At 35.1% G+C, this 25488-nt stretch overlaps 1 protein-coding gene across 7 annotated transcripts in view; it reads right to left on the bottom strand.

Annotated features, from left to right (window-relative positions):
* The window catches only part of STAU2 (staufen double-stranded RNA binding protein 2), a 304830-nt gene that overhangs the window by 264115 nt on the left and 15227 nt on the right, over nucleotides 1–25488 (bottom strand). For 2 of the 7 annotated variants that reach the window (XM_036065327.2, XM_036065331.2), the window contains one exon: nucleotides 2652–2782. The exons of the other annotated variants lie outside the window; for them this stretch is intronic. In XM_036065327.2, coding sequence (XP_035921220.2) covers nucleotides 2652–2765 — 114 coding nt within the window. In that variant the 5' untranslated portion in view covers nucleotides 2766–2782. Of the gene's footprint in view, nucleotides 1–2651; nucleotides 2783–25488 lie in introns of those variants that run through there. 7 annotated transcript variants of the gene reach the window in all.

Here is a 25488-nt window from a genome sequence, read left to right as displayed (position 1 = left end):
AAAGTAAACCTCAGAGTGCAGCTACTGGAGCTTTCTGACCACTTACTCATGCATACTGAAAACTTCTCAAAATAGGGAAATAGAGGAAAAGAAGAAAATACATTTTGTGTTCTTTCTGATTCTCTTCCTTACACTCTACACTATAATAGCCTTCTTTAGAAGTTTAAAAAGTCAAAACAATCCATAAAAAAAAAAATGAACTGTATTTAGGTACCTAGGAGATATAGCAATGTCGTAATAACTCATGTTAATATAAGGTATACCAAATTACTTCAGAGCTCAACTTGAAAGTGAGCAGAAAAACAAAAGAGGGCAAGGAAAATATTACAATTTGTTATTTAATAGTTACATGTTAAAAATTGCCATAAATTGTTCAGATTCGGTAAGACTCAGTGGAGGAAAGAGGAAAGCATGTAAACATAACTACTTCCCATCAACAAGTATGTATGAAAAGACAACTCTACACCACTCTGAAGACATTTATCTTACGTTTCTCAACTCTGGATGCACATTTGAGTCATCTGAGACCTTAAAAATAATCCCAATGTCTGGGCTTCATCCAAGACCAATCAAATTAGAATTTCTGAAGGTAAGACTCAGGCATAAGTGTTTTTTAAAGCTTCCTTGGTGATTTCAATGAACAACCAAGGTTGAGAACCACTACAGTGTGTGTGTGTGTATATAACATACAAACATATATACATACATAGATATGTAAATTGTCATGTAACTGGTTAATCTCCCAAGAAAATAAGTGACACTTAGCAAGGGCTAACCAAGGGGAGCAAGACTGCTGAGGATACATACAAGGTATATGGAATTTAAGCTGGATAAGAACCATGTGAGGACTGAGAGGAGTGAGAAATAGTAAAAGGGTGGTAGAATCAATGGATTTGTGGTGCGGAAGAAGTACTAAAGTTAAATAGAGGGAATGAACTAGAAAGTTAGGAGATGTCAGAGAGAGATGAATGCTTGAGATTAAAATTATGGAGGGTCTCGCAGTTACTGGTTATGATCAAGTCAAGAGTATGATCACAGTAATGAGTCGCTGGAGGAGAGGGAAGCAAGATAACAATAGAAGTGCAAGAAACTGAAATGTCAGCATGTTGGATCAATCATCTACTTAACGAAATCACCAAAAATTAAAACACGATGAATTAGAGTAAAGGTGAGGCATGAGAAATGTGATGGAATCAGCCAGAGGTCAACAAATGACTATCGTGGTGACACGGGGGTTAGTCTATTAACATGAAATTCAAAACTGGGGAGTCATCTCAAGGAAGAATTCCTGGAATTAGAAATGAGGAGCTAAGAAGACAGATCCTACAGGAGCCATAAAATATAGAAGAACAATAACCCTAAAAAAGCTCAGTCTAGTACAATCGTAATGACCAACATGTATCATTATGTACAGCACATCGGTGACTACACCTGAGGAAGTCAGGTCCTGCTGAAGGCCCAGTGGAGGGATCAGAGAAGTTTCACAGAGGTTTAATGGTATGTGAGCTGACCGTTCAAAAATGTGTAAGAACAAAAGGACCCTCAAGGCGGGGAGACACTACAACATAGGCGAAGGAGAGAGATGTGAAAAAAACACGAAACATTCTAAGAAATGCAAACAGTTCAACATGATTAAGGCCAGAAAGGGAATGAATATGAAATGAGTATGAATTAATGGGCACAAAAGAGAGTCAGGATAAATGACTTAACTTAGGCCACAACTTTTTTTCTCTACACAAATGATATTATGAACAAATTAAACTGTTGCCCAGAAATCCTTCATAAAAGTCTCTAATAGGGAACAAAATTAACAGATTTAACAGGTTTCAGTTTCACCTTATTCCCCTTACTTTGAAGGAGGTACTAGAAAACAATTAAATAATCCAACAGCCATTGCTTTATACAGATTAATCAACTCTTAGAGAATTAATTGCTTCAACATACCTCCAAATCCAAGATTAAAAATGTACCATGGAAATTTGTGTACAACTGAGACTTTTTAAAACATATGAATAAAGCTCAAACATAAATGCATTAATTATAGACTTCTTTGTAATATATATATATGTAAACATGTATGAGGCTATATATAAATTGCTTTTCCACTTAAGAAAACAATATTAAGAATGAATGCATAAATAACAACAATACTGGTACATACAACTTTTATAAATGATGAAACGTATAATTCTGTATCACACCAGAAAAGATGTCTCACTAGGTAACTGTTGTTATATTTACTCTGTGTCCATTTTTACTTTAGCAGTTATAATTTAATGGAAAGAACACTGCACCTGGGAGCCAAAGAACACATATTCAAGTGATGGCACGGGCACTTATGAGCTATTACTAAGCAAGTCACTTAACTTTTCTGTGCGTTAAGTTAATTTACAAAACAGAAATCAAAACCCACATCTCCTGATTTGTTAAGGTTTTTGTGAAGTACTGTATCTGAAAGAACTTTGTAAACCATAATGAGCTATAAAATTGTTTAGTTACAGACTTCTAAATATTATTAATATAGAACTAAAAACCTTCAGGTCATCTGCTGCCCCTCCCCCCACCCCACAATGAAGCACAATTAAAACCTGAGATGATAAATCTGATAGACTTTGATAAGCATGTCTCACCACCTCTCTTCATAACCTTACCTTCGAATGAGCAGGCCCTCTTTCTTTCAGAAGTTTATACTGGGGTTGGACTCTATTGAAACGGGCTAACTCATTTACCAGACACATTGGAGTTTTCTCTTTGGGGTTTGCCATTTTATCTTGGAGAGAAGCTGTAAATAAAAAGGCTTTAAAGTTTTTGTGAAGAATGACTTTACAAAATGGAAGAAAAGCTAGTTTTGACTTTTTTAGATTGAAGTCAGATTGTAAATTTGGATTAAATTATTTTCATGAATTTTATATAAAAAATTCAAATTATCTAGTTTTCCATTACATGCAACAGAAATATGTATCACATTTTAAACAATAAATTAAGGTAACTTTTTCCCTGAGTACCTAAATTACTCTCTATACATTTTTTGAAAACAGCATGCTTAAAGATTTTTAAATAATATGATTATAATAATTTTTAGTTTATCTTTTAACTTTCTTTTCCTCTCAAAAAAGTTTAGCATAAACACATAATTCTCCTGATTCTTATTACTATAAAACTACATTCTACCTTTTTTATTATTTGATCTTACTTTTTTTTCCCTCTAATTTTGAGGCAGCATATTAATTGAAAGAGCTCTAGACTTGGGAATCAAGCCTAAGCTTAAGTACTAGCTCATCCAACTACTATTTTTTAGTTACTTCTTTTTCTTTTTGTTAACAAAATTTTAAAGAAAGTAGAAAGGATAATTTAACGAATGTCCATGTTCTTACCACTTAGAACTGAAATTAATACTTTCCATGTTTAAGTCTCATTAAAAAAAAAACAAACCAGTATTATATTCCAGTTAAGTTCCCTTTATCCTTTCCAGAAACCACTACTATATGAATTTAGAATATATCCCTCTGGAATATTTTAAAATACATTTATAGGCATGTATGTATAACCATGAAAATATGGCCTTGAGATATATATAGTTTTGTAGTCACATTAATAGTAAAATAACATATACTTTTCACAACTTACTTTCTTCACTCTTCATTATGTTTTTGACATTATAACTTATATAGATCCACTGTGTTACTTTTAACTGCTGTATAATTTCCATCACAATACCACATCAGTTTTCTAATCCACTCCCCTACTGATAGACCTTTAAGTTGTTTCTTTACCCTTATAAGTAAAAAACATGCTGCCAAATGGCACTCAGAATGACTGTACCAAATTACCTTCTGCTGACAGTATGAGAATTACCACTTCCCTTCAAACCTGAAAACATCAGTATGGTCAGGTATTTTAATTTTTGATAACCTGAGGTTTGACAAATTGTAACCCTCTATTAGTTTTTGTTTTCCCCACTATTATTTTAATTTGCATTCCCATTTTCCTAGTGAGTCTAATCATCTTCTCATGTTATTGATCATTTGGGTTTCCTCTTTGGGAACTGCTCCTGTCTTTTTTTCTATTGATTATTTTATGTATTATATTTATCAATCTTTTCTTTTATAGTCTGTGCTTGCTATGTCTTGTTTAAGAAATCCTTCCCTAACCTGCAAGGTCTTAATGATTTTTACTTAATTTAACTAAGGCTTCTATGCTTTATCCTTAAGATAAGGGTATAATAAATCTATCCTACTTAACTCACAGGTTGTTTTGAGGTTAAGATTTTTTAATGTATGGTATTCTAAATTCTACGACAATTATTAGCAGCTTCAAAATATTTTCCTAATACTGTATTATTTTATCCTATATTATTCATTCATCTCATTTATAGATACATTAACTGCTTTTTAGTTTTCTTTCATCTCCTATTAATCAATACCAAGAAACATTTTAAAACTTAAGCATAAAACACACAAGTGGTTTACTTTCTGCTCAATTAAACGAATCACAATGTGTGGAAAATACATTAAATGAATGGAAATAGCTGGTTTTAGAAACTTTACCTATTAACTTTCTAAGGCAAGTTTAATGAACAAAACAGTATTCTCTTAACTTTTTCATACTCTTTTCAGGATCAATAATTTAATACAATAATTTGATCACAATCATTACGATTAAGAAAGTATTTGATTAAAAAACTACATAAATACCTAGTAAGGCACAAGTAAAAGAAAAGAGAACCTAAGCAACCAACTGAAGGACCAATACAGTTGACCGTCAATTCTACAATTAAACCACTCTAAGTGGCATGTAAAACAAACAAATAAAATAAAATAAACTAGTAATTATTACTTTTTGGAACAGCACAAAAAAGACAAGAGTAAGTCAAAAGAGGTTTGAGGAAACCTGCATCTTACTTATTCCACTGTAAATTTTATAAATTGTACCAGAAAGTCAGTCATCATATAAAATACAAAGTGACCTGGGCTATACTCAGTCTGGGTCCTTGCATACCATGGCATCAAATAACTCAAGTACAACAGATAACACAGATACCCACATCTGTATCAAGAAGCAAAGAAAAATGACAATTTGTTAAAAATGAGAAAATATATTAAAGCCTGGTAAAAATCAATTTTTCATAACACTTAAACAGCATTTATACTACTGTATAATTTTTGTAACTCAGCAATGCTATATATTCATCTGCTACAATGCAAAAAATATTAGGAGCATATCAAGCACAATGTTACAGGGGAAATTTTTAATAGCATGGGTTTTTAATATATTAAAATGTGATTAAAATTGTAAGTTTATATATGTTGGCTAATTGAATTTAAATTTTTAAAAAATGATGTTTATAGCTCTCTATACTTGTTTGGTAAGAAAACCTGATCTAAATCCTTTAAAGCAAAGTGCCAACTAATAACATGGTGTTAAACTTGTATTCCACTAACTTTGACTTTTTGCTGCATAAAAATAACATGAATCCTATAAAGCATTTTAATGTGTAGCTGAAGTTTTGTTGTGAAAGGTGTGCAAATACACACAGGATCTCATGTAGATAAAGCTTTATAACTAATATTTAAAGGTTTAAATTCGGTAAATTTAAAAATAATTAGTCCTAGTTGTAATTTATTTTACAAAATGATTAAAACTTTATTTTAAATAGCTGTGCCTCTATTTAATCAGGAATTTTATTAGTATTAACTACTTGACAGAGCTCAGTGACAGAGCAATAATTAAGAATTAAAACAAAATTTTTGGGATGCCTGGGTGGCTCAGTCAGTTGAGCAACCAACTCTTGATTTTGGCTCAGGTCATGATCTCTGGATCATGGGATCAAGCCCCGTGTGGGGATCTGAGCTCAATGGGGAGCCTATTGAGATTCTCTCTCTCCCTCTGCCCTCCCCCAATCGCACAGGTGCGATCTCGCTGCTCTCTCTAAAATAAATAAACAATAAATCTTTTTAAAAAAATTAAACCAAAATTTTAATAAAGCATCTATGAAACTATAAAACAACTGATTTATAAAAATTGAGATCTACAAGCTTAACTTATATATAACTTCTTAGAAAAGTCAATAGTGCAAAAAGTGAAAAATGCATATACTGTTGCATAGGTATACATTTTCAAGAGATCTAAGAATGTTTTCACGGAAGATATTTTGAAATAGGCTTCAAGTCAGTTTGGTGGCTGGGATAGAAGCTTACTTAAAAGTAAATAAAATCAATGATAATGGATTTCACAATCTAAGACTTTGTCATTTTGAGAGAGCAACTGCCATATGATGGTTAGGAGCCTGTTTTGGATATCTCTGCCACTCACTGATACCTATTTGAGTTTGAGAAAGTATTTAAAGGTCACTTTCCTAGACAGTAAAACAAGAATAATAGTTGTTTTTATATTACTGGGTAACTGTATGGGTTGAACGAGATGATGCAAAAACTGTTAACAATGACAAGAATCCATTATTATTCTGATTATAAACAATTTGTTAAAACATACTACCATCAAATTATGAAAACAGTGATATAGTTTTATAAACTTTTTTTCATAGCCCTGCAATCAAAAATATTCTGAGTTAAAATGTTCTGTTAGGATAAGCTGATTTTATTCACACAAATAGACTTAATATTCTGTAAAAAACATGTATGTTATTTTTTTCCACTGACTTATGACATCATAAGTTTGTTTCCACTGAAAAATTCCCAGCTGTAATATAAAAGACACTTAAGATTTCTCATATTTGTGTTAGGGAATATTCTATCTTTGTTGATATGAAATTTGTTTACATGTAACTCACCATAACTTTGATAGGTAACACTGGTAGATACTTGTAACAACAGTATCAGCACACTCGACAAAAAATAGATACACTCTAGTCTTTTTGAGACAGACCCTACTTTCATATTTTTATAAAATATCCTGACTCTCTGGGACTTAAATCTTCAAACTATACCAAAATAATGGAGTTGAGAGTTTTCAATCAACAGGCAAAATCCCTGTCCCAAGAGAGCTCACAGAATGGTATAAGAAACAGACACATAAAATAAACAAATACAATACCACAATACCAATGCTACAATAAGGCTGTTACAGGGAGTTCTTAGGTGAAAGAGGTACTGAAAGGCAGGTTTCAAGAGGTGGTGATTAGATTAGTTAAGTAAACTAGGAATTCACCAAGCTAGCAAGGGTAGAAAAGAGAAAGACAATCCAAGCTTCTCCACAGCACACATGCAGAAGAAAGCACATAAAACACATCACATTCCAGCAAATTCAAGTAAATCATTAACAAAAAACAGAATGCATAGAAGGAAACAGCAGAAAAAACTGACCAGAATCCACCAAAACACCAAAAGTTTCCTAAGCCAGAACTTACAGTAGCAACATTTTTAAAGTAGTTAAATTGCAGCCAGAGCTGTTGCTAATACATAGTCTACCTCACCTGCCAAGGCAAGTCTCTCCACAGAAGAATCCGTTTTCATCCCCGGTCCCAGAAATGACTTGGACACAGTTTCTATGTCTCTTTGCTGGCTTCCCTTCCCCTATGCCCTGCTACTGGAAGTGACTCATCCTAATTCCCAAGTAAATAAAAAGGAAAAAAAAAAAAAAAAAAGTCAAAAGAGCAAAGGAATTTGCCTTCCACAGGCTCTTGCCTTCTAGGAGAAATAGGACTACCTCTCCATAACTCTAACTAAAACAAACCATATAACTTCAAATTAGACTATAACCTAAGGTTGTCCAAGCAAAATCACTACCCAAGGATCAAATTGTTCTGTTATAATTGCCTATCAATTAAGGAAAAATTTAAGTTCCTACCTCATAAAAACAAAAATAAATTCCATAGTATTAAAATGTAAAATATAAAAATATGACAAAAGCACAAGAAAATTTGGCTAAATATCTGTCACAATCCTGTAAGACAAACGACTTTTCTAAGTAAGAAGAGAACCCTAGAAGTCATAATGGGATAAACTGACAGATTTAATAACATAAAAAGGGGGGTGGGGGGATGGGTTAGCCCGGTGATGGGTATTAAAGAGGGCACATATTGAATGGAGCACTGGGTGTTATACGCAAACAATGAATCATGGAACACTACATCAAAAACTAATGATGTAGGGGCGCCTGGGTGGCTCAGTCGTTAAGCGTCTGCCTTCGGCTCAGGTCATGATCCCAGGGTCCTGGGATCGAGCCCCGCATCGGGCTCCCTGCTCCGCGGGAGGCCTGCTTCTCCCTCTCCCTCTTCCGCTGCTTGTGTTCCCTCTCTCGCTGTGTCTCTCTCTGTCAAATAAATAAATAAAATCTTCAAAAAAAAAAAAAAACTAATGATGTAATGTATGGTGATTAACATAATAAAAAAAAAATGTATAACTCCCATACCAGCAAGACATACCATAAATGATGCTTAAAAAGTATACAAACTGGAGAAATACTTGCAACATGTAAGGAAAAACTGTTTACATCCATAAAACACAAAGATGATAAAAATAAAATTTTTTTTTAAATTTCATTATGTTAATCACCATACATTACATCATTTGTTTTTGATGTAGCGTTCCACGATTCACTGTTCACGTATAACACCCAGTGCTCCATTCAGTACATGCCCTCTTTAATACCCATCACCAGGCTAACCCCATCCCCCCACCCCCTCCCCTCAAAATAAATTTTTTAAATCCAAAAAAAAAAGGGCAAATGTACTCACAATCGACTCACAATTTGAGTAAACACATCTGCTCAAAAAACTAATGTCTAAAGAAATAAAAATTTGAATTCCAGTGAAATGTAATTTACCACACTAAACTGATAAAGATGGTAAAAATGATCATGTAAGTATTGGCAAGGATGTAGGAAAATGGGTGCAAACTCTACCGATGCAAACAGAACTTGGACAAACTTTCTGGTGAGCAAACTGGCAATACTGGTTAAAGTTTCAATTGCAGGGGACCTGGGTGGTGTAGTCGATTAAACCTCCGACTCTTGGTTTCGGCTCAGGTAGTGATCTCAGGGTTGTGAGATCGAGTCCCATGATGGGTTCTGTGCTCAGTGTGGAATCTGCTTGACTTTCTCTCCCTCTGCCCCTCCCCCCTGCACACATGTAAAATAAATAAGTAAATCTAAAAAAAAAAGTTTCAATTGCCTCTATCTTTAAAACAGCAATTCTACATCTAGGTATTCATACTACAGGAAGACTCACATAAAATATACACAGTGACAATGTGCATAGCAAGACTGTAACTGAAGAACTATAAGGAAGCTAAATATGTATCTATCAATAATTAATGAGTTAAACTACAATGGGATGTGCAACTGACATGGAAAATGTTACAAAGTGTTAAATGAAAAACAGCTAGGAAAGCTTACTGTCTGATCTCATTTTAATTTTTTTTTTTTTTTTAAATCAAACAGGCGCCTGTGCATTAAAGAAGAAATGCAACTGGCAGGGAACAGAGAGAATCCTCACTTTTTTTTTTCTTTGATTTTATTTATTTGTCAGAGAGAGAGAGAGAGAATGAGTGTACGCACTAGCAGGGGGAGCTGCAGGCAGAGGGAGAAGCGGGCTCCCCGTTGAGCAGGAGGCCCGATGCGGGACTCCATCCCAGGACCCCGAGATCATGACCTGAGCTGAAGGCAGATGCTTAATGACTGAGCCACCTAGGCGTCCGGAGAATCCTCATTTTCTACTTTGTAGTACCACATTGTTTTACCTTTTTACAATGAATATGTATATATATAACCTTTATATTTAAAGAAATTACAAAGCCATACCAAAAGTAGGGAACAGTTTACAGTGTAAAAGTTTCAGACTCTGCTATTGTCCTTTCTAGTCTTTACGGGGCTACCAAGTTTCTGAAAAACAAGAAGATGCTCAAGGACCTGATTCACAGCAGGCTGTAAGTGCCATGTCTACAATCCCTGACTTTTACAAATGAAGCCACCTTGGGATTTAAACACTGCTAAAATATGGTGTAGCCTTACCAACATTTGATATGGTCGGTCTTCTTAACTTTAGTCATTCTAACAGCTATGTAATGGTTATCTCACTGTGATTTTAATTTGCATTTCCCTATTGACTACACATGTTGAATTTTTTACACACTACCTGTATTTGTCCTGTAATGAAGCATCCATCTGAATATTTTACCCATTTTATAATTGGGTTATTTTTCTTATTGTTTTATTTGAAAAGTTCTTTATATATTCTAAATATAAGTCATTAGAGTCAGGTATACGTTTTGCAAAGATTTTCTCCCAGAATGTGGTATCTCTTTTCATTTTCTTACTAGTGTCTTTTGAAGAGCAGACTTTAATTTTAATAACATCTAGTTTATCAGTTTGTCCATTTATATATTGTGCTCCTGGTGTTGTATCTAAGAAATCATTACCTAGTTAAGGTCTCAAAGATTTTCCCCTATGTTTTCTTCTGGAAGCTTTATAGTTTTAGGTTGCACATTTAGGTCTCTGGGCCATTTTGAATTAATTTTTGCACACAGTGCAAAATATGGATTCAATTCCATTTTTTGTAGATCAATGTGCAATGCTCAAGCCCTATTTGTGAAAAATGCTACTATTTTTTCCACTGTATTGCTTTTTATGGCTTTGTCAAAACCAGTTACCGATATGTAAGTGGGTTTTTATTTCTGGCCTAGCTCTATGTTTCATTGATCTATTTGCCTATTTTTATGCCAATGCTGCTTTTACTGTAGCTTTATAGTATTTCTTGAAATTAGGTAGTGTTGGCCCCACAACATTGTTCTTTTTCACACCTGTTTTGGCTATTCTAAGTTCTTGCATTTACATATGAATTTTATTTTAGGCAAAAATGCCTGCAAGGATTAGGGAAGAATTCCCTTGAATCCTCAGACTAATTGGGAAAAAATCACCATTTTAACAAAGTTGAGTTTTCCAACTCATGTACAGGTTATACAGTTAATTCTCAATATTGAAATAAAAACATCTCAATGATAATTGTGTTTTATAATGTCCCCATAAACAGTGAATTATCAAATATTAAACCATTGCTACTAGGGGAAAGACGGGTTCCTACAGACCTCTAGTCGTAACATTTTTCTCAATCAATATATAACCTTGTTTCTCGTGTGTTTCTGTTTATAGATCCCCTACTTAGTATATATCGTTGATTCATTAACACTGAACTCGGAGCTGACAACACTCTAACTCCTGCCTGAACAGAGCTTATCTAAATACATGTACTTTCTCCATAAGGCACATCACAACTTTCTTGTGCTTAGGAATACTACCCAGCACTTCAGCATCATGCTTAGGAGACATTTTAAACAGCTAAATCACCAACAAAAAACACCAAAATGCTAAAAATGTGGCACTACACAGAGCAAGAAAAGGACACTTGCTTAATGCATGAGGGCTAAAACAAGACAACAGAACGTTCATCCTCAGTTTGGACTGTGCACATCAGCCAACTCAAATTTTGTGCCACTTTGCAAAGCACTGCAAATACTGATTTGGGGAATTACAAATAAATTTTAGCAAAAAATTCAATTCAAAATACAGAATCTGTATCAATTGTATCTCTCAATGTATTTAGGGATCCTTCACTTTCAACAGTATTTTGTAGTTTTCAATTTTCTTTAACATATTTTGTCAGATTTATCGTATTTCATATTTTTATATTTATTAAATGGTAATTTTTATTTCAATTTCTGATTGCTCCTTGCTACTTTACAGAAACCCACCTGATTTTTGTATATTAATCTTATATACTTCAACCTTAGTAAACTCATTCAGTTAGTGGTAATAGAATTCTGTGAAATTTTCGACATAGACAATCAGGCCATCTGTGAATAAGGACAGTTTTATTCCTTCCTTTCCCGTGTGAATAACATTTATTTATTTTTTCTTCCCTGATTGCACTAGTTAGAACCTCCAGGACAATGTTGAATAAGACTGGTGAAAGTAAACATCTCTATCTTGTTCCTGATTGTATAAAGAAAGTATTCAATCTTTCCAGTAAGTACAATGTCAGTAAATGAGGTTTGTCATGAATGTCCATTAACAGATTGAGGAACCTCACTTCTATTCCTAGTTTGCTCAAGGGTGTTTTTTTTTTTTAAATCAGGAATGAATATTGGATTACTCAAATGATTTTTCTGCATCTACTGAGATGATCATGATTTTTACTTTTTAGTTTGTAAATATGATTAATTATACTGTTTTTTTAAAAGATTTAATTTATTTGTCAGAGAGAGAGAGAGCACAAGCAGGGGGAGCGGCAGGCAGAGCAGGCAGAGGGAGAAGCAGGCTCCCTGCTGAGCAGGGAGCCTGATGCTGGGATCATGACCTGAGCCGAAGGCCAATGCTTAACCAACTGAGCCACCCAGGCATCCCAATTTTTTTTTGATTGTTAAACCAACCTTGCATTCCTGGGATAAACACCAAGTGGTCATGATATATTAACCTTCTAATACACTGTCGAATTTGATTTGCTGAAATTTGGTTTAGATTTTTGCATCTGTGCTCACAAGTAGTAGTATTCTGAAGTTTACTTATAATGTCTTTGCCTGGTTCTGGTTTCCCAGCAATGCTAGCATCATAGGCTTTGGAAAATATTCCATCCACTTCAAATATTTTTAAAAAGTTGATGTAGAATTGATATTATTTCTTCCCATAGTGTTCTACATAATTCGCCAGTGAAACTATCTAGACCTGGAGTTTTCTTTGTAAGCAGATTTTTAACTACAATTTCAATTTATTTAATAGATAGAGGGCTATTCAGATTATTATTTTCTTCTGCTTCCTTTGGGATTAATTTACTCTTCTTTTTCTACTCTGAAATCATCTGAATGAAACTGAAGTCATTTATATGAGATCTTTCTTCTTTTCTAATATAGACATATAGAGCTATAGATTTCCCTCTAAGTACTGTTTTAGCAGCATCTTGAATATGTTGTTTCTGTTCCCATTCAATTTAAAATATTTCCCAATTTCCCATTTGATTTCTTCTTCTAACGATGGATTACTTATAAGCATGCTATTTAATTTCCAAATATTTGGGAATTTTTCCAAGGATCTTTCTATTAATGATTTCTAATTTAATTCCACTGTGGTCTGAGATTCTTCTTTATGAATTCAATCCTTCCAAATTTATTGAGACTTCTTTTATGGCTCTATCTTGGTAAACACAGTCAGTCTTGGTAAATGTTCTGTGTAAACTTCTGAACAAATGTGTCTTCTGCTCTTCTTCAGTACAGTATTTTGTAAATCTAGTTAGGTCAAGTCGGTTGACAACAGTATCCAACTCAACTGTATCTTTGGTAATTTTCTGTCCACTTATTGTATCAATTATTGAGAGGCATTACTGAAATCTGACTATAATTATGAATTTCCCCTTGCATTTCTATTAATTTTGTTCTGTATGTTTTGAAGTTCAGTTATTAAGTGCATAAACATAAAACCTCTTATGTCCTCTTAATTAACTGACCCCATTATTGTTATGAAATGACCTTCTTTGTCCCAGATAATACTGAAATCTCCTTTGTCTGAAACTAATAAACTCATTCCAAGTTTCTTTCTAATAGGTTACCATGTTATATCATTTTCCACGTTTTACTTTTAACCTATTTGTGTATACAGTTAACAGTGCTTCTTGTAGGCAAGTAATACGGCTGGATCTTGCTTTTGATTCAATCTTGGCCTTTAAGTTGGGGTGTTTAGAATATTATATTTGTTTATATTTAATGTGGTTATTCATCAGAACATTTCATCTTACTCATTAGAACATATCATCTTGCTATTTCTATTTGTCCCAGCTGACCTTCTTTCCCTTTTCATGTTGTCATGACTTCTGTTGGATTGTTTTGTATGATTAAATTCTATCTACTTTTCTTTGCTTATTATTTATGACTCTGTTTTCCTATTTTAGTGAGTTTACAATACATATCTTTAATTTATCACAGTCTACCTTTAAGAGATATCACACCACCTAGTGTAGAGCATAAGAGTCTTATAATATGCTTCCTTTTCTCCCTTGGCCTTTAAGCTACTGTTATCATGCATTTTACTTTTATGGATGCGATAAACCATACAGTATCTTGTTAATATTTTGACTTTAAAAAACTACATTTTAAAGAGATTAAATAAGAAACAAATTCTATATATTTACCCTAGTTACCATGTCTTGCATTTTTTGTTTTGTTTTTTTTTTTAATTCAACTGGCATCATTTTCCTGCTGTCTGAAGGACTTTAAAATTTTCCTCAAGTGTGGGGGGTGGGGGGAGAAGCATTGAATTTCTTCAGCTTTTCTGAAGCAGCATCTTGAATATGATGAATTTTTTCACATTGGTTTCTGAAACATATTTTTGCCAGATATAGAATTCTAGGGAGATTATTTTTTCATCTTTCAGTACCTTAAAGGCGCTATTCCACTGTTTTCTTGCTTATATTATTTCTGACAAGAAATCTAATGTCATCTTTATCTTTGCTCCTATGCACACAACTTGATCTTGTCTTTTTTTTTTTCTGACTGCTTTTAAGATTTTCTCTTTATTATTTGTATTTGGTAATTTGATTGTGATGAGCCTTGGTGTAGTTTCCTTTATATTGCTTATACTTGGTAGCTCATTCAATTTTTTAGAGTTTCATCTTAAAACTTATTTGGAAAGTTTTGGTTTATGGTTTCATCTTAATGAAACATATTTGGAAAGTTTTTGGCCACTATTTCTGGAAATATATTTTTATGTAAACGGCCTCCTTTAGGAACTCTACTTATATATTTGATTGTTTGAAGGTATCCTACAACAAATTGATGTTTTCTCCCTCTTTCTTCTCTGTATGTTTCTATTGGATGGTTTCTTTTGCTATGCCTTCAAGTTCATTAATCTTTTTCCTGCAATGTCCTATCTGCCATTTATCTCATCTAGTGTATTCTTCGTCTCAGATGTAGTTTTCATCTTTAAAAGTTCTACATGGATCTCTTTGCATCTTACATGTTTCTCACTTTCTGAACATATGGAATATAATTACAACAAATACTTTTAACATCCTCTGCTAATTCTATCATCTGTGTCAATTCTGTGTCCCTATGGTTATTTTCATGATGGGTTGTTTTTTGGGTCCTGTGCATATATGGGGATCTTTAACTGAATGACATGCATTATGAATTTCAACTTGTTGTATGCTGGTATTTCCCACTCCTACAAATCTTCCTTAACTTTGTTCTGGGATGCAGTTAAGTGACTTGGAAATATTTTGTTCTCTTGCTTTTATAATTTGTGACTCAGTTCCACAGCAACAACATCTCCTCAACCAGGGGAATGTGCCAAACTCCACACCTCAGTTCTCACTGCCTGTGCCATAACCTGGTGAGTCTCTCAATGCAGCAGAGGCAATTGCAGGGCTCACTTCACTTGTTTCTCACCACTCAGGGATCACTGACCATCACTGCCTCACATGCAGTGTCTTCAGAACTACTGTTTGGTGTACTTTGTGGAGCAGGGGATTGTTTCGTGATGAGTATAAATATAGTCCCTATTACTACATATGAGCCAGATGCAGACCATCCTTGTACTTTTAGTCTATTTTTACCTTTATATTCCAAATAAGTTTCCTGACATCATATACTTGAGTATTACTTTTTTAGCCAATCTGAGTATCTTTACTTTTTAACTAGGTTATTTATATCATTTATATTTAATTTAATTATCAAAAAAGTAAGATTTAAATTTACTATTTTACTATTTTTGTCCCATCTCTTGTTTATTCCGTTCTTCATCTTTGCCTACCTTCTTGTGGACCGATTAGTTTTTAATATTCAATTTCATCTCCCCCATGGACTTATAAGTTATTTTTCTTTATTTTTTTATTAGCAATTGCTCTAAAGTACACAAAGCCTACACTCAAATACTATACCACTTTGTGTACAGTATAGGCACCTAACAATACTATACTGACTTTCTCCTGTACCATTCTTTATGATACTGACATCAGTCAATCTATTTCCATGTATGCTATAAGCCACCAACTCACTGTTATCTTTGCTTTAAATAATCAACTATCTTTTGAAAAGTTTAAAAAGGAAGAAAATATCTTTTATATTTACCCCATATTTTACCATTTCTTGCACTCTTCATTCCTCTTCACAGATCCAAATTTCCACCTGTTAATATTTTCCTTTTGCCTAAGTAACTTCCTTTAGGATTTCTTGCAGTGCAAGTCTGCTGAAAATAAATTCTCTGACTTTGCTTCTCAAGAGTTGTTTCCAGGGGCGCCTGGGTGGCTCAGTCAGTTACGCATCTGCCTTTGGCTCAGGTCATGATCCCAGGGTTCTGGGATCAAGTCCTGCACTGGGCTCCTTGCTCAGCAGGGAGCCTGCTTCTCCTTCTGCCTGCCATTCCCCCTCCCTCTCTCTCTCAAATGAATGGATAAAGTCTTTAAAAAAAAAAAATGTTTCCAGGGATGCCTGGGTGGCTCAGTCAGTTAAGCATCTGCCTCCGGCTCATGTCATGATCCCAGGGTCCTGGGATTGAGTCCTGCATCGGGCTCCTTGCTCAGCAGGGAGCCTGCTTCTCCCACTGCCTGCTGCTCCCCCTGCTTGTGTGCACACTCTCTTTTCTCTCTCTCTCTCTCTCACAAATAAAATCTTTAAAAAAAAAGTTGTTTCCATTGCAAATCATATACCTGGATAAGGGACTGATATCCAGAATATATAAAGAACTCTTACATCTCAACAACACCAAAAAAATAAATCCCAATTAAAAAATGAGCAAGGAACTTTGAATAGACATTTCTTCAAAGATGATACACAAACAGCCAACAGGCATATGAAAAGATACTAAAGAGGCGCCTGGGTGGCTCAGTTGGTTAAGCGACTGCCTTCGGCTCAGGTCATGATCCTGGAGTCCCGGGATCGAGTCCCACATCGGGCTCCCGGCTCGGCAGGAAGCCTGCTTCTCCCTTTCCCACTCCCCCTGCTTGTGTTCCCTCTCTCGCTGTCTCTCTCTCTGTCAAATAAATAAATAAAATCTTTAAAAAAAAAAAAAAAAAAGATACTAAATATCACTAATCATCAGAAAAATGCAAATCAAAACTACAATGAAATACCACTTCACACCCATTAGAATGACCATTAACCAAAAAAGAAAAGAAAAGAAAAGAAAAGGATGGAAGGAAGGAAGGAGAAGAAAAAAGAAGTATTGGTAAGGATGTGGTTCCATATAAATTTCAGAATTATTTGGTCTAGCTTTGTCAAAAGGCCATTTGAATTTTGATAGGGATTGCACTGAATCAGCAGATTGCTTTGGGTGATACGGACATTTTAATATCAATTCTTCCAATCCATGAGTATGGTATTTATTTACATTTGTGTCCTCTTCAATTTCTTTCATGATGTCTTAGTTTTCATTGTATAGGTCTTAAACCTCCTTGGTTAAATTTATTCCTAGGTACTTTATTCTTTTTAATACAATTATAAATGAGATTGTTTTCTTAATTATTCTTGCTAATAACTCATTATAAAAACTCCACAGATTTCTTTATGTTGATTTTGTATTCCATTAATTTATTGAATTCATTTATTAGTTGTTAACAGGTTTTGGTGAAGTCTTTTAGGTTTTCTATAGCATCATGTCATCTTTAGGTGGTGGCAGTTTTACTTCTTCCTTTCCAATCTGGATGCCTTTTATTTCTTTTTCCTACCAATTGCTGTGGCTAGGATCTCCAACACTATATTGAATAAAAGTGGTAAGAGTGGGCATCCTTGTCTTGTTCCTGATCTTAGAGGGAAAGCTTTCAGCTGCTTACCACTGAGTATGATGTTAACTGTGGGTTTACTACATATGGCCTTTGTTATGTTAAGGTACACTCCCTCTGTACCCACTTCATTTAGAGTTTTTATCAAAAATGTATGTTGAGGGGCACCTGGGTGGCTCAGTCGTTAAGCGTCTGCCTTTGGCTCATGTCATGATCCCAGGGTCCTGAGATCGAGCCCCACATTGGGCTCCCTGCTCTGTGGAGAGCCTGCTTCTTCCTCTCCCACTCCCCCTGCTTGTGTTCCCTCTCTCACTGTGTCTCTCTCTGTCAAATAAATAAAATAAAATCTTAAAAAAAAAACAAAAAAACAAGAAATCTTACCTTTAAAAAAAATGTATGTTGAAATTTGTCACATGCTTTTTCTGCATCTATAAAGATGATCATACAATTCTTTCCTTCATTTTGTTAATGTGGTGTATCATGTTGGTTGATTTGTGGATGTTGAACCATCCTTGCATCCCTCAAATAAATCCCACTTGATCATGGTTTATTATCCTTTTAATGTATTATTGAATTCAGTTTGCTAATATTTTGTTAAGAATTTTTGCATCAATATTCATTAATGATACTGGCCTGTAATTTTTAAGAAATTTTTATGTGGTGTCCTTGTCTGGTTTGCTATCAGGGTAATGCCGGCCTCATAAAATGAGTTTGGAGGTACTACCTCCTCAATTTTTTGGAAGAGTTTGAGAAAGATAGGTATTAAATCTTTTTGAATGTTTGGCAAAAATCACCAGTGAAACCATCTGGTCTTAGACTTTTGCTTGTTGGGATGTTTCTGATTACTGATCAATCTCCTTAATAGTAATTGGTTCATTCAGATTTTCTATTTCCTCATGATTCAGTCCTAGAAGATTATATGTTCCTAGGAATTTATCCATTTCCTCTAGGTTGTACAATTTGTTAGCATATATTTCTTGGTGGTCTCTTATGATCCTCTGTACTGTGCTGTCAGTTGTAATTTCTCCTCTTTCAATTTATGATTTTGATTATTAGAACCTTCTCTTTTTTCGTGGCTAGTCTAACTAAAAGTCTGTCAACTTTATCTTTTCAAAGAACCAGCTCTTAGCTTTATTAATTTTTTCTATTGTTTCTCAGTCTCTAGTTCAATTATTTCTGCTCTGATCTCTATTATTTCTTTTCTTCTACTTTGTCATTTATTCTTTTTTTTTTTTCCCTAGCTCCTTCAGGTGTAAAGTTAGACTGCTGGAGATTTTTCTTGTTTCTTGACGTAGTCCTGTACTACTATAATATTCTCTCTTAGAATTGCTCTTGCTATATCCCAAAGATTTTGGTATATCAGAGTTCTATTTTCATTTGTCTCTCTGTATTTATTTCTTTGTTATCTTCAGTGACAAAAATGTTGAGTAGCATGTCATTTAACCTCCCCATTTTAGTGGTTTTTCAAGTTTTCTTCTTGTAATTGATTTCTAGTTTCATACCATTGTGATCAGAAAAAAATGCTCAAAAGAGTTTCAATCTTTTTTAATTTATTGAGGCTTAATTGGTGGCCTAACATGTGATGGAGCCTAGCGAATATACGATGTTCACTTGAGAATAGTGTGTATTGTTGCTTTTTTTAATACTGTTTTTTTAATGTTTTATTTATTTATTCATGAGAGTCAGAGAGAGAGAGGCAGAGGCAGAGAAGCAGGCTTCCCACCGAGCAGGGAGCCCAATGCGGGACTCGATCCCAGGACCCTGGGATCATGACCTAAACAGACGCTTAACCATCTGAGCCACCCAGGCACCCATGTATTGTTGCTTTTGAATGGAATGTTCTGAATATATTAAGTCCATCTGGTGTCATTTAAGCTGATGTTTCCTTATTAATTTCCTGTTTGGATGATCTATTTGTTGATGTAAGTGGGGTGTTAAAGTCCCCTACTATTACTGTATTGCTATCAATTCCTCCCTTTCGGTCTGTTAATATTTGTATTATATGTCTTGATGTTCCTATGTTGGATGCATACATATTTATTAATGTCATGTCTTGTTGGATTGACTCCTTTATCATTATGTAAATGCCCTTCCTTGTCTATTATTACAATTTTTATTTTAAAGTCTATTTTGTTTGCTGTGAGTATAGCTATAGTATTTTCTTTTCTTTTTTTAATAAGCTCTACACCCAACACGGGGCTTCAACTCATGACCCTGAGATCAAGAGTCACATGCTCCACCAACTGAGCCAGCCAGGCACCCCTCCAGCTTTCTTTTCATTCCTGTTTGCATGGAATAGTTTTCTCCATCCCTTCATTTTTAGTCTGTGTACGTCCTTACTTCTAAAGTGAGATTCTTGTCAGCAGCATATAGATAGGTCTTGCTTTTTTTTTAATCCATTCAGCCACTGTGTCTTTTGATTGGAGAGTTTAGTCCATTTACAGTACTGTAATTATTTATAAGTCCGTACTTATTTCCATTTTGTTCATTGTTTTCTGGCTGTTTTCATAGTTCCTCTGTTCCTTTCTTCTTTCTCTTCCCTTGTGGTTTGATGGCTTTCTTTAGTGTTATGTTCAGATTCCTTTCTCATTTTCTTTTGTGTATTTGTTGTAAATTTTTGCTTTGTGGTTACCATGAGATTCATACAGAACCTACTATGCATAGAATGGGCTGCTTTGCGTTGATAGCAATTAAATTTGAACATATTCCAAACATATTTTCTTCACCCCTGCCCATGTTTTATATTTTTGATGTCACATTTGACATCATTTTATGCAGCCCTTAACTATCACAGTTTTAGTCAACTTCATTATTTTTCTCTTTTCTTAAGCTTCATATTTGCTTTATAAGTGATTGATCCTCTACTTTTTTATTTTTTTTATTTTGGGGGGCAGGGAGGAGCAGACAGAAAGGGAGAGAGAGAATCTCAAGCAGGCTCTACACTCAGTGCAGAGCCTGATGTGGGGCTCAATCTCACAACCCTGAGATCATGACCTGAGCTGAAATCAAGAGCTGGATGCTTAAATGACTGGGCCATGCAGGCACCTCTGATCCACTACTTTTAATATATATTTACCTTTTCCAGTGAGATTTTTACTTTCATACATTTTGTTATTAACACCATTTCTTTTCAGTTTAGATAAGTCCCTTTAAACATTTATTATAAGGCTGGTTTAATGGTGATGAATTCCTTTAGCTTTTGATTATCTGGAAAATTCTTAATCTCTCCTTCAATTCTGAATGATAGCCTTGTCAAGTACAGAATTCTTGGTTGGAAGTTTTTTTTCCATTCAGCACTCTGAATATGTCATGCCACTTGCTTCTGTCTTGCAAAGTTTCTTCTGAAAATTCTGCTGATAGCCTTATGAGACTTCCCTTTTATGTAGTAAGTTGTTTTTCTCTTCCTACATTTAAGGTTCTCTCTTTAACTTTTACCATTTTAATTATAATGTATCTTGATGTGTATCTCTTTGGATTCATCTTATTTGGAATTCTCTGAGTTTCCTGGACCTGTACATCTATTTCGTTCTCCAGATTAGGAAAGTTTTCAGCCATTATTTCTTCAGATAAGTTTTCTGCCCCTTTCTCTCTCTCTTTTTTTTAAGATTTTATTTATTCATTTGAGACACAGAGATACAGAGAGAGAGAGCATGAGCAGGGAGAGAGGCAGAGGGAGAAGCAGGCTCCCCGCTGAGCCAGGAGCCCGATGTGGGGCTCGATTCCAGGACCCTGGGATCATGACCTGAGCCGAAGGCAGATGCTTAACCATCTGAGACACCCAGGCGCCCCTCTCTTTTTCTTTCTAGGACCCATATAAAGTGAATGTGATCCCACTTGATGTTGTCCCAAGGATCCCTTAAGTTATCTTCATTTTTTAAAATTCTTCTTTTCACTACTGTGTCTACATGAGTTCCATTGCTTTGTCATCAGCTGATCATCAGCTCAGTGATCCAATATTCAGTTCATCCAGTCTGCCTTTAAACCTGTCTAGTGTAGTTTTCAATTATTTCACTCTTCAGCTCCATAACTTCCGTTTGATCTTTCTTATATTGTCTCTTTATGAAGGATTGCACCGTGTTCATCTATTCTTCTCCCAAGTTCAGTGAGCATCTTTATGGCCATTAACTTTGAATTCTTTATCAGGCTGATATGCTTATCTCCATTTCATTCATGTCATTTTCTGATGTTTTATCTTGTTCTTTCATTTGGAACATATTCTCTGTCTCCTCATTTTGCCTGGCTCTTGTTTGTTTCTATGGATCAGGCAAATCAACTACCTCTCCTAGTCTTGAAGGAGCAGCCTTGTGTAGGAGATGTCACATGAACCTCAAAAGCAAAATCCCCTCTGACCCCCAGAGCTAGATCCCCTATGTGGACTGTATGCACTGTCTACTGTGGTGGCACCATGTCTGCAGCATAGGATGAGTGAAGCTGACACCTGGCTCAGCTGCAGCATGTGGCTGTGTGGAGCTTCCACCTGGCTGCAACATGTGATAATACCGTGGGAGTGGGCAGGGTTCTCAGCTGGATGCACCCACTGGCTCTAGCAATTTGAGAGATAATTACAAAATGGTTCCCACCAGCACCAACATTAGCAAGATAGGATGAGGTCACAAATATGGCACCCACCAATGTCTCCATCTCCAGAGAAAGTCCCAACAGTTTCCTGCCTGACTGACAGATGCCTTAAAATTACTTAGTGGGTCTTCTTCACAAAGGCGCTTTTCAAATTGGTATTTTTGTGCTGGTCCTGCGGTGAGTATATGTGCGAACCCTTTAAGAGTGGGTTCTCCATTCCCTAGTTTTATGGTTTCTCTGGGTAAAATCCCAGGTGGTTGTAAAAGCCTGTGGCTTGTCTCTCTTATACAGGACCTAAGGATTGGGATGCCTGTGGTGAAGCACTAACCTCCTGCTCCTCAGGAAAGTTTTGTATTTCTGAGTTCCCTCCTGATTGTGTATCACACCTGGGATGGGTGTTTTTACAAGATGATGTCTCTGCCTCTTCTCCCCATCTCAGTGCTGTCTTTTTTGTCCTTTGTTGTAGAGGTTCTGTTCATCCGGTCCTGTGGTCTTTTTCAGAGGAAATTATTTCATATGTAGTTGTTTATTTGTTATGGGAGGAGCAAGCTCAGGATCTTCCTACATCACCATCTTGAACTCAACTTTTTTTTTTTTTTTTTTGAGGTGAAATTGACATAACATCAAATTAAACATTTTTAAATGAACAAATCAGTGGCATTTAGTACATTCACAGTGTTGTGCAACTAACACCTCTATCTAGTTCCAAAACATTTTTATCACCCCAAAAAGAAACTCTGTACCCATTACACAGCTGCTCCCTATTTCCCTTACCCCTAGGCCCTGGCAAACACCAATCTGAGTTCTGTTTATATAGGTTTACTTATTACAGATATTTCATATAAATGGAATCATACAATATGTGACCTTTGTGTCTGACTTATTTCACTTAGCAAAATGTTTCCAAGGTTCACCACACTATAGCATGTATCAGTACTTCAGTTTTGTTTTGTTTTGTTTATCTATATATAGCTGAATAATAGTCAGTGGTATTTGTATACCAAAATTTGTTTATCCGTTCATCCATCTACAGGCATTTGGGCTGCTTCCATCATTTGGCTATTGTAAATAGTATTGCTATGAACAAGTGTGTACATATATCTGAGTACCTGTTTTCAGTTCTTTTGGGTATACACCTAGGACTGGAATAACTGGGTCATATGCTAATTCTATCTTTAATTTTTTAAAGAACTGCCACAGTTTTCCACAGAAGGTTAACCATTTTACATTCCCACCAGCAATGTACAAGGATTTGTTTCTCTACATCCTCACCAACACTTGTTACTGTTTTTGTTTTTTATTCTAGCCATTCTAGTGGGCATCAAGTGGTATGTCATTGTGGTTTTTATGTGCATTTCCCTTATCATTAACAAGGTTGAGTATTTCTTCATATGCATATTAGCCAGGGTGCCTGGGTGGCTCAGTCAGTTGGGCGTCTGCCTTCGGCTCAGGTCATTATCTCAGTGTCCTGGGACCAAGCCCCACATCAGGCTCCCTGCTCAGCAGGGAGTCTGCTTCTCCCTCTCCCTCTACTGCTCTCCCTGCTCATTCTCTCTCTTTCTAATAAATTTTTAAAAATCTAAAAGATAAAAAAATTTTAAATTTAAAAATTTAAAAAAATATGCACATTGGCCATTTGTATGTCTTCTTTAGAGAATTGTCAATTCAAGTCCTTTGCCCATTTCTTAGCTGGGTTGTTTGTAGTTTTGTTGCTGAGTTGTCAGGGTTTCAGTTCTTATATTTAGGTCACTGATCCATTTAGAGTTAATATTTTAATGTGGTGTGAGTAGGGATCCAAGTTTATTCTTTTGCATGTGGATATCTATTTGTCCCAAAACTATTTGTTAAAGAATTATTCTTTCTTGCATTGAGTGGTCGTGACCTTGTCAAAGATCATTTGGAGATAGATAAATAGATATGATATATGTTATATATAATAATATAATTTTTATACATTAGTTAATTTCTCTCAGTTCTATTCCATTGGTTTATATGCCTATCCTTACGACAGTACCACACTGTTTTGACTACCGTAGCTTTATAATATATTTTGAAATGGGGAAGTATGAGTTCTCCAACTCTGGTTTTCAAGAACACAGTTTTGGCTATGTGGGCCCACTACAATTTCATATGAATTAAAGAATCTGATTTTCCAGTTCTGCAAAAAGGTCACCAGAATTCTGATAAAGACTGCATTTAATCTGTACCTTGTTTTGCACAGCATTGCCACCTCAACAGTATTAAGTCTTCCAATCTATAAACACAGAATGTCTTTCCATTTATTTAGGTCTTTAATTTCTCTCAACAATGTTTTATAGTTTTCAGTGTACAAATCTTTCAACTCCTTATGCTTTTGGACAATATTAAATGGCACAGTTTTCTTAGTTTCCTTTTGGATTGTTCACCACTGGTATACAGAAACACAATTTTATTTTGTGTGTTGATCTTATACTGACGATTTTTCTGAACTTGTGTATTAGCTCCAGTGGGTTTTTGTGGATTCTTTGGGGTATTCTATATATGGGATCATGTTGTCTACAAATAGAAATAACTATTTCTTCCTTCCTAATATGGATTTTCTCTTTCTTGCCTAACTTCTCTGGCTATAACTCCTACCACAATGTTGAATAGCAGTATGAAAATAGGCACACTTGGGGCGCCTGGGTGGCTTAGTTGGTTAAGCACCTGCCTTCAGCTCCAGTCATGATCCCGGAGTTCCAGGATCGAGCCCCACGTTGGACTCCCTGTTCACTGCTCAGTGAGGAGTCTCCCTCTCCCTCTGCTCCTCCCCTGCCTTGTGCTCTCTCTCTTGCTCACTCTCTCAAATAAATAAATATCTTTAAAAAGAAAAGAGGCACCCTTGTCTTGTTCCTGATCATAAGGAAAAGTTTTCAGTCTTTCACTACTGGATGCTAGCTGTGGGTTTTCCATAAATCCCTTTATCATATTGAAGAATTTCCTTTCTCTTCCTAGTTCTAGAGTGTTTTTATTGTAATAGAAAATATAACAGGTGTTATATTTTGTCAAAAGTCTTCCATATTAACTGGTGATGTTTGTTTCCCTTCATCCTATTAATGCAGTGTGTATTACACTGATTGATTTTCCTATGTTGAACTGCTCTGGCATTCCCACCTGGACAAATTCCACTTGGTCATGGTATATAACCATTTAAATATACTGTTGGATTCAGCGTC

Source organism: Halichoerus grypus, chromosome 5 (assembly GCF_964656455.1).
Source record: "Halichoerus grypus chromosome 5, mHalGry1.hap1.1, whole genome shotgun sequence".
NCBI lineage: Eukaryota > Metazoa > Chordata > Mammalia > Carnivora > Phocidae > Halichoerus > Halichoerus grypus.
The sequence above is the reverse complement of the archived record's forward strand: the minus strand, read 5'-3'. Positions and strand labels throughout refer to the sequence as shown.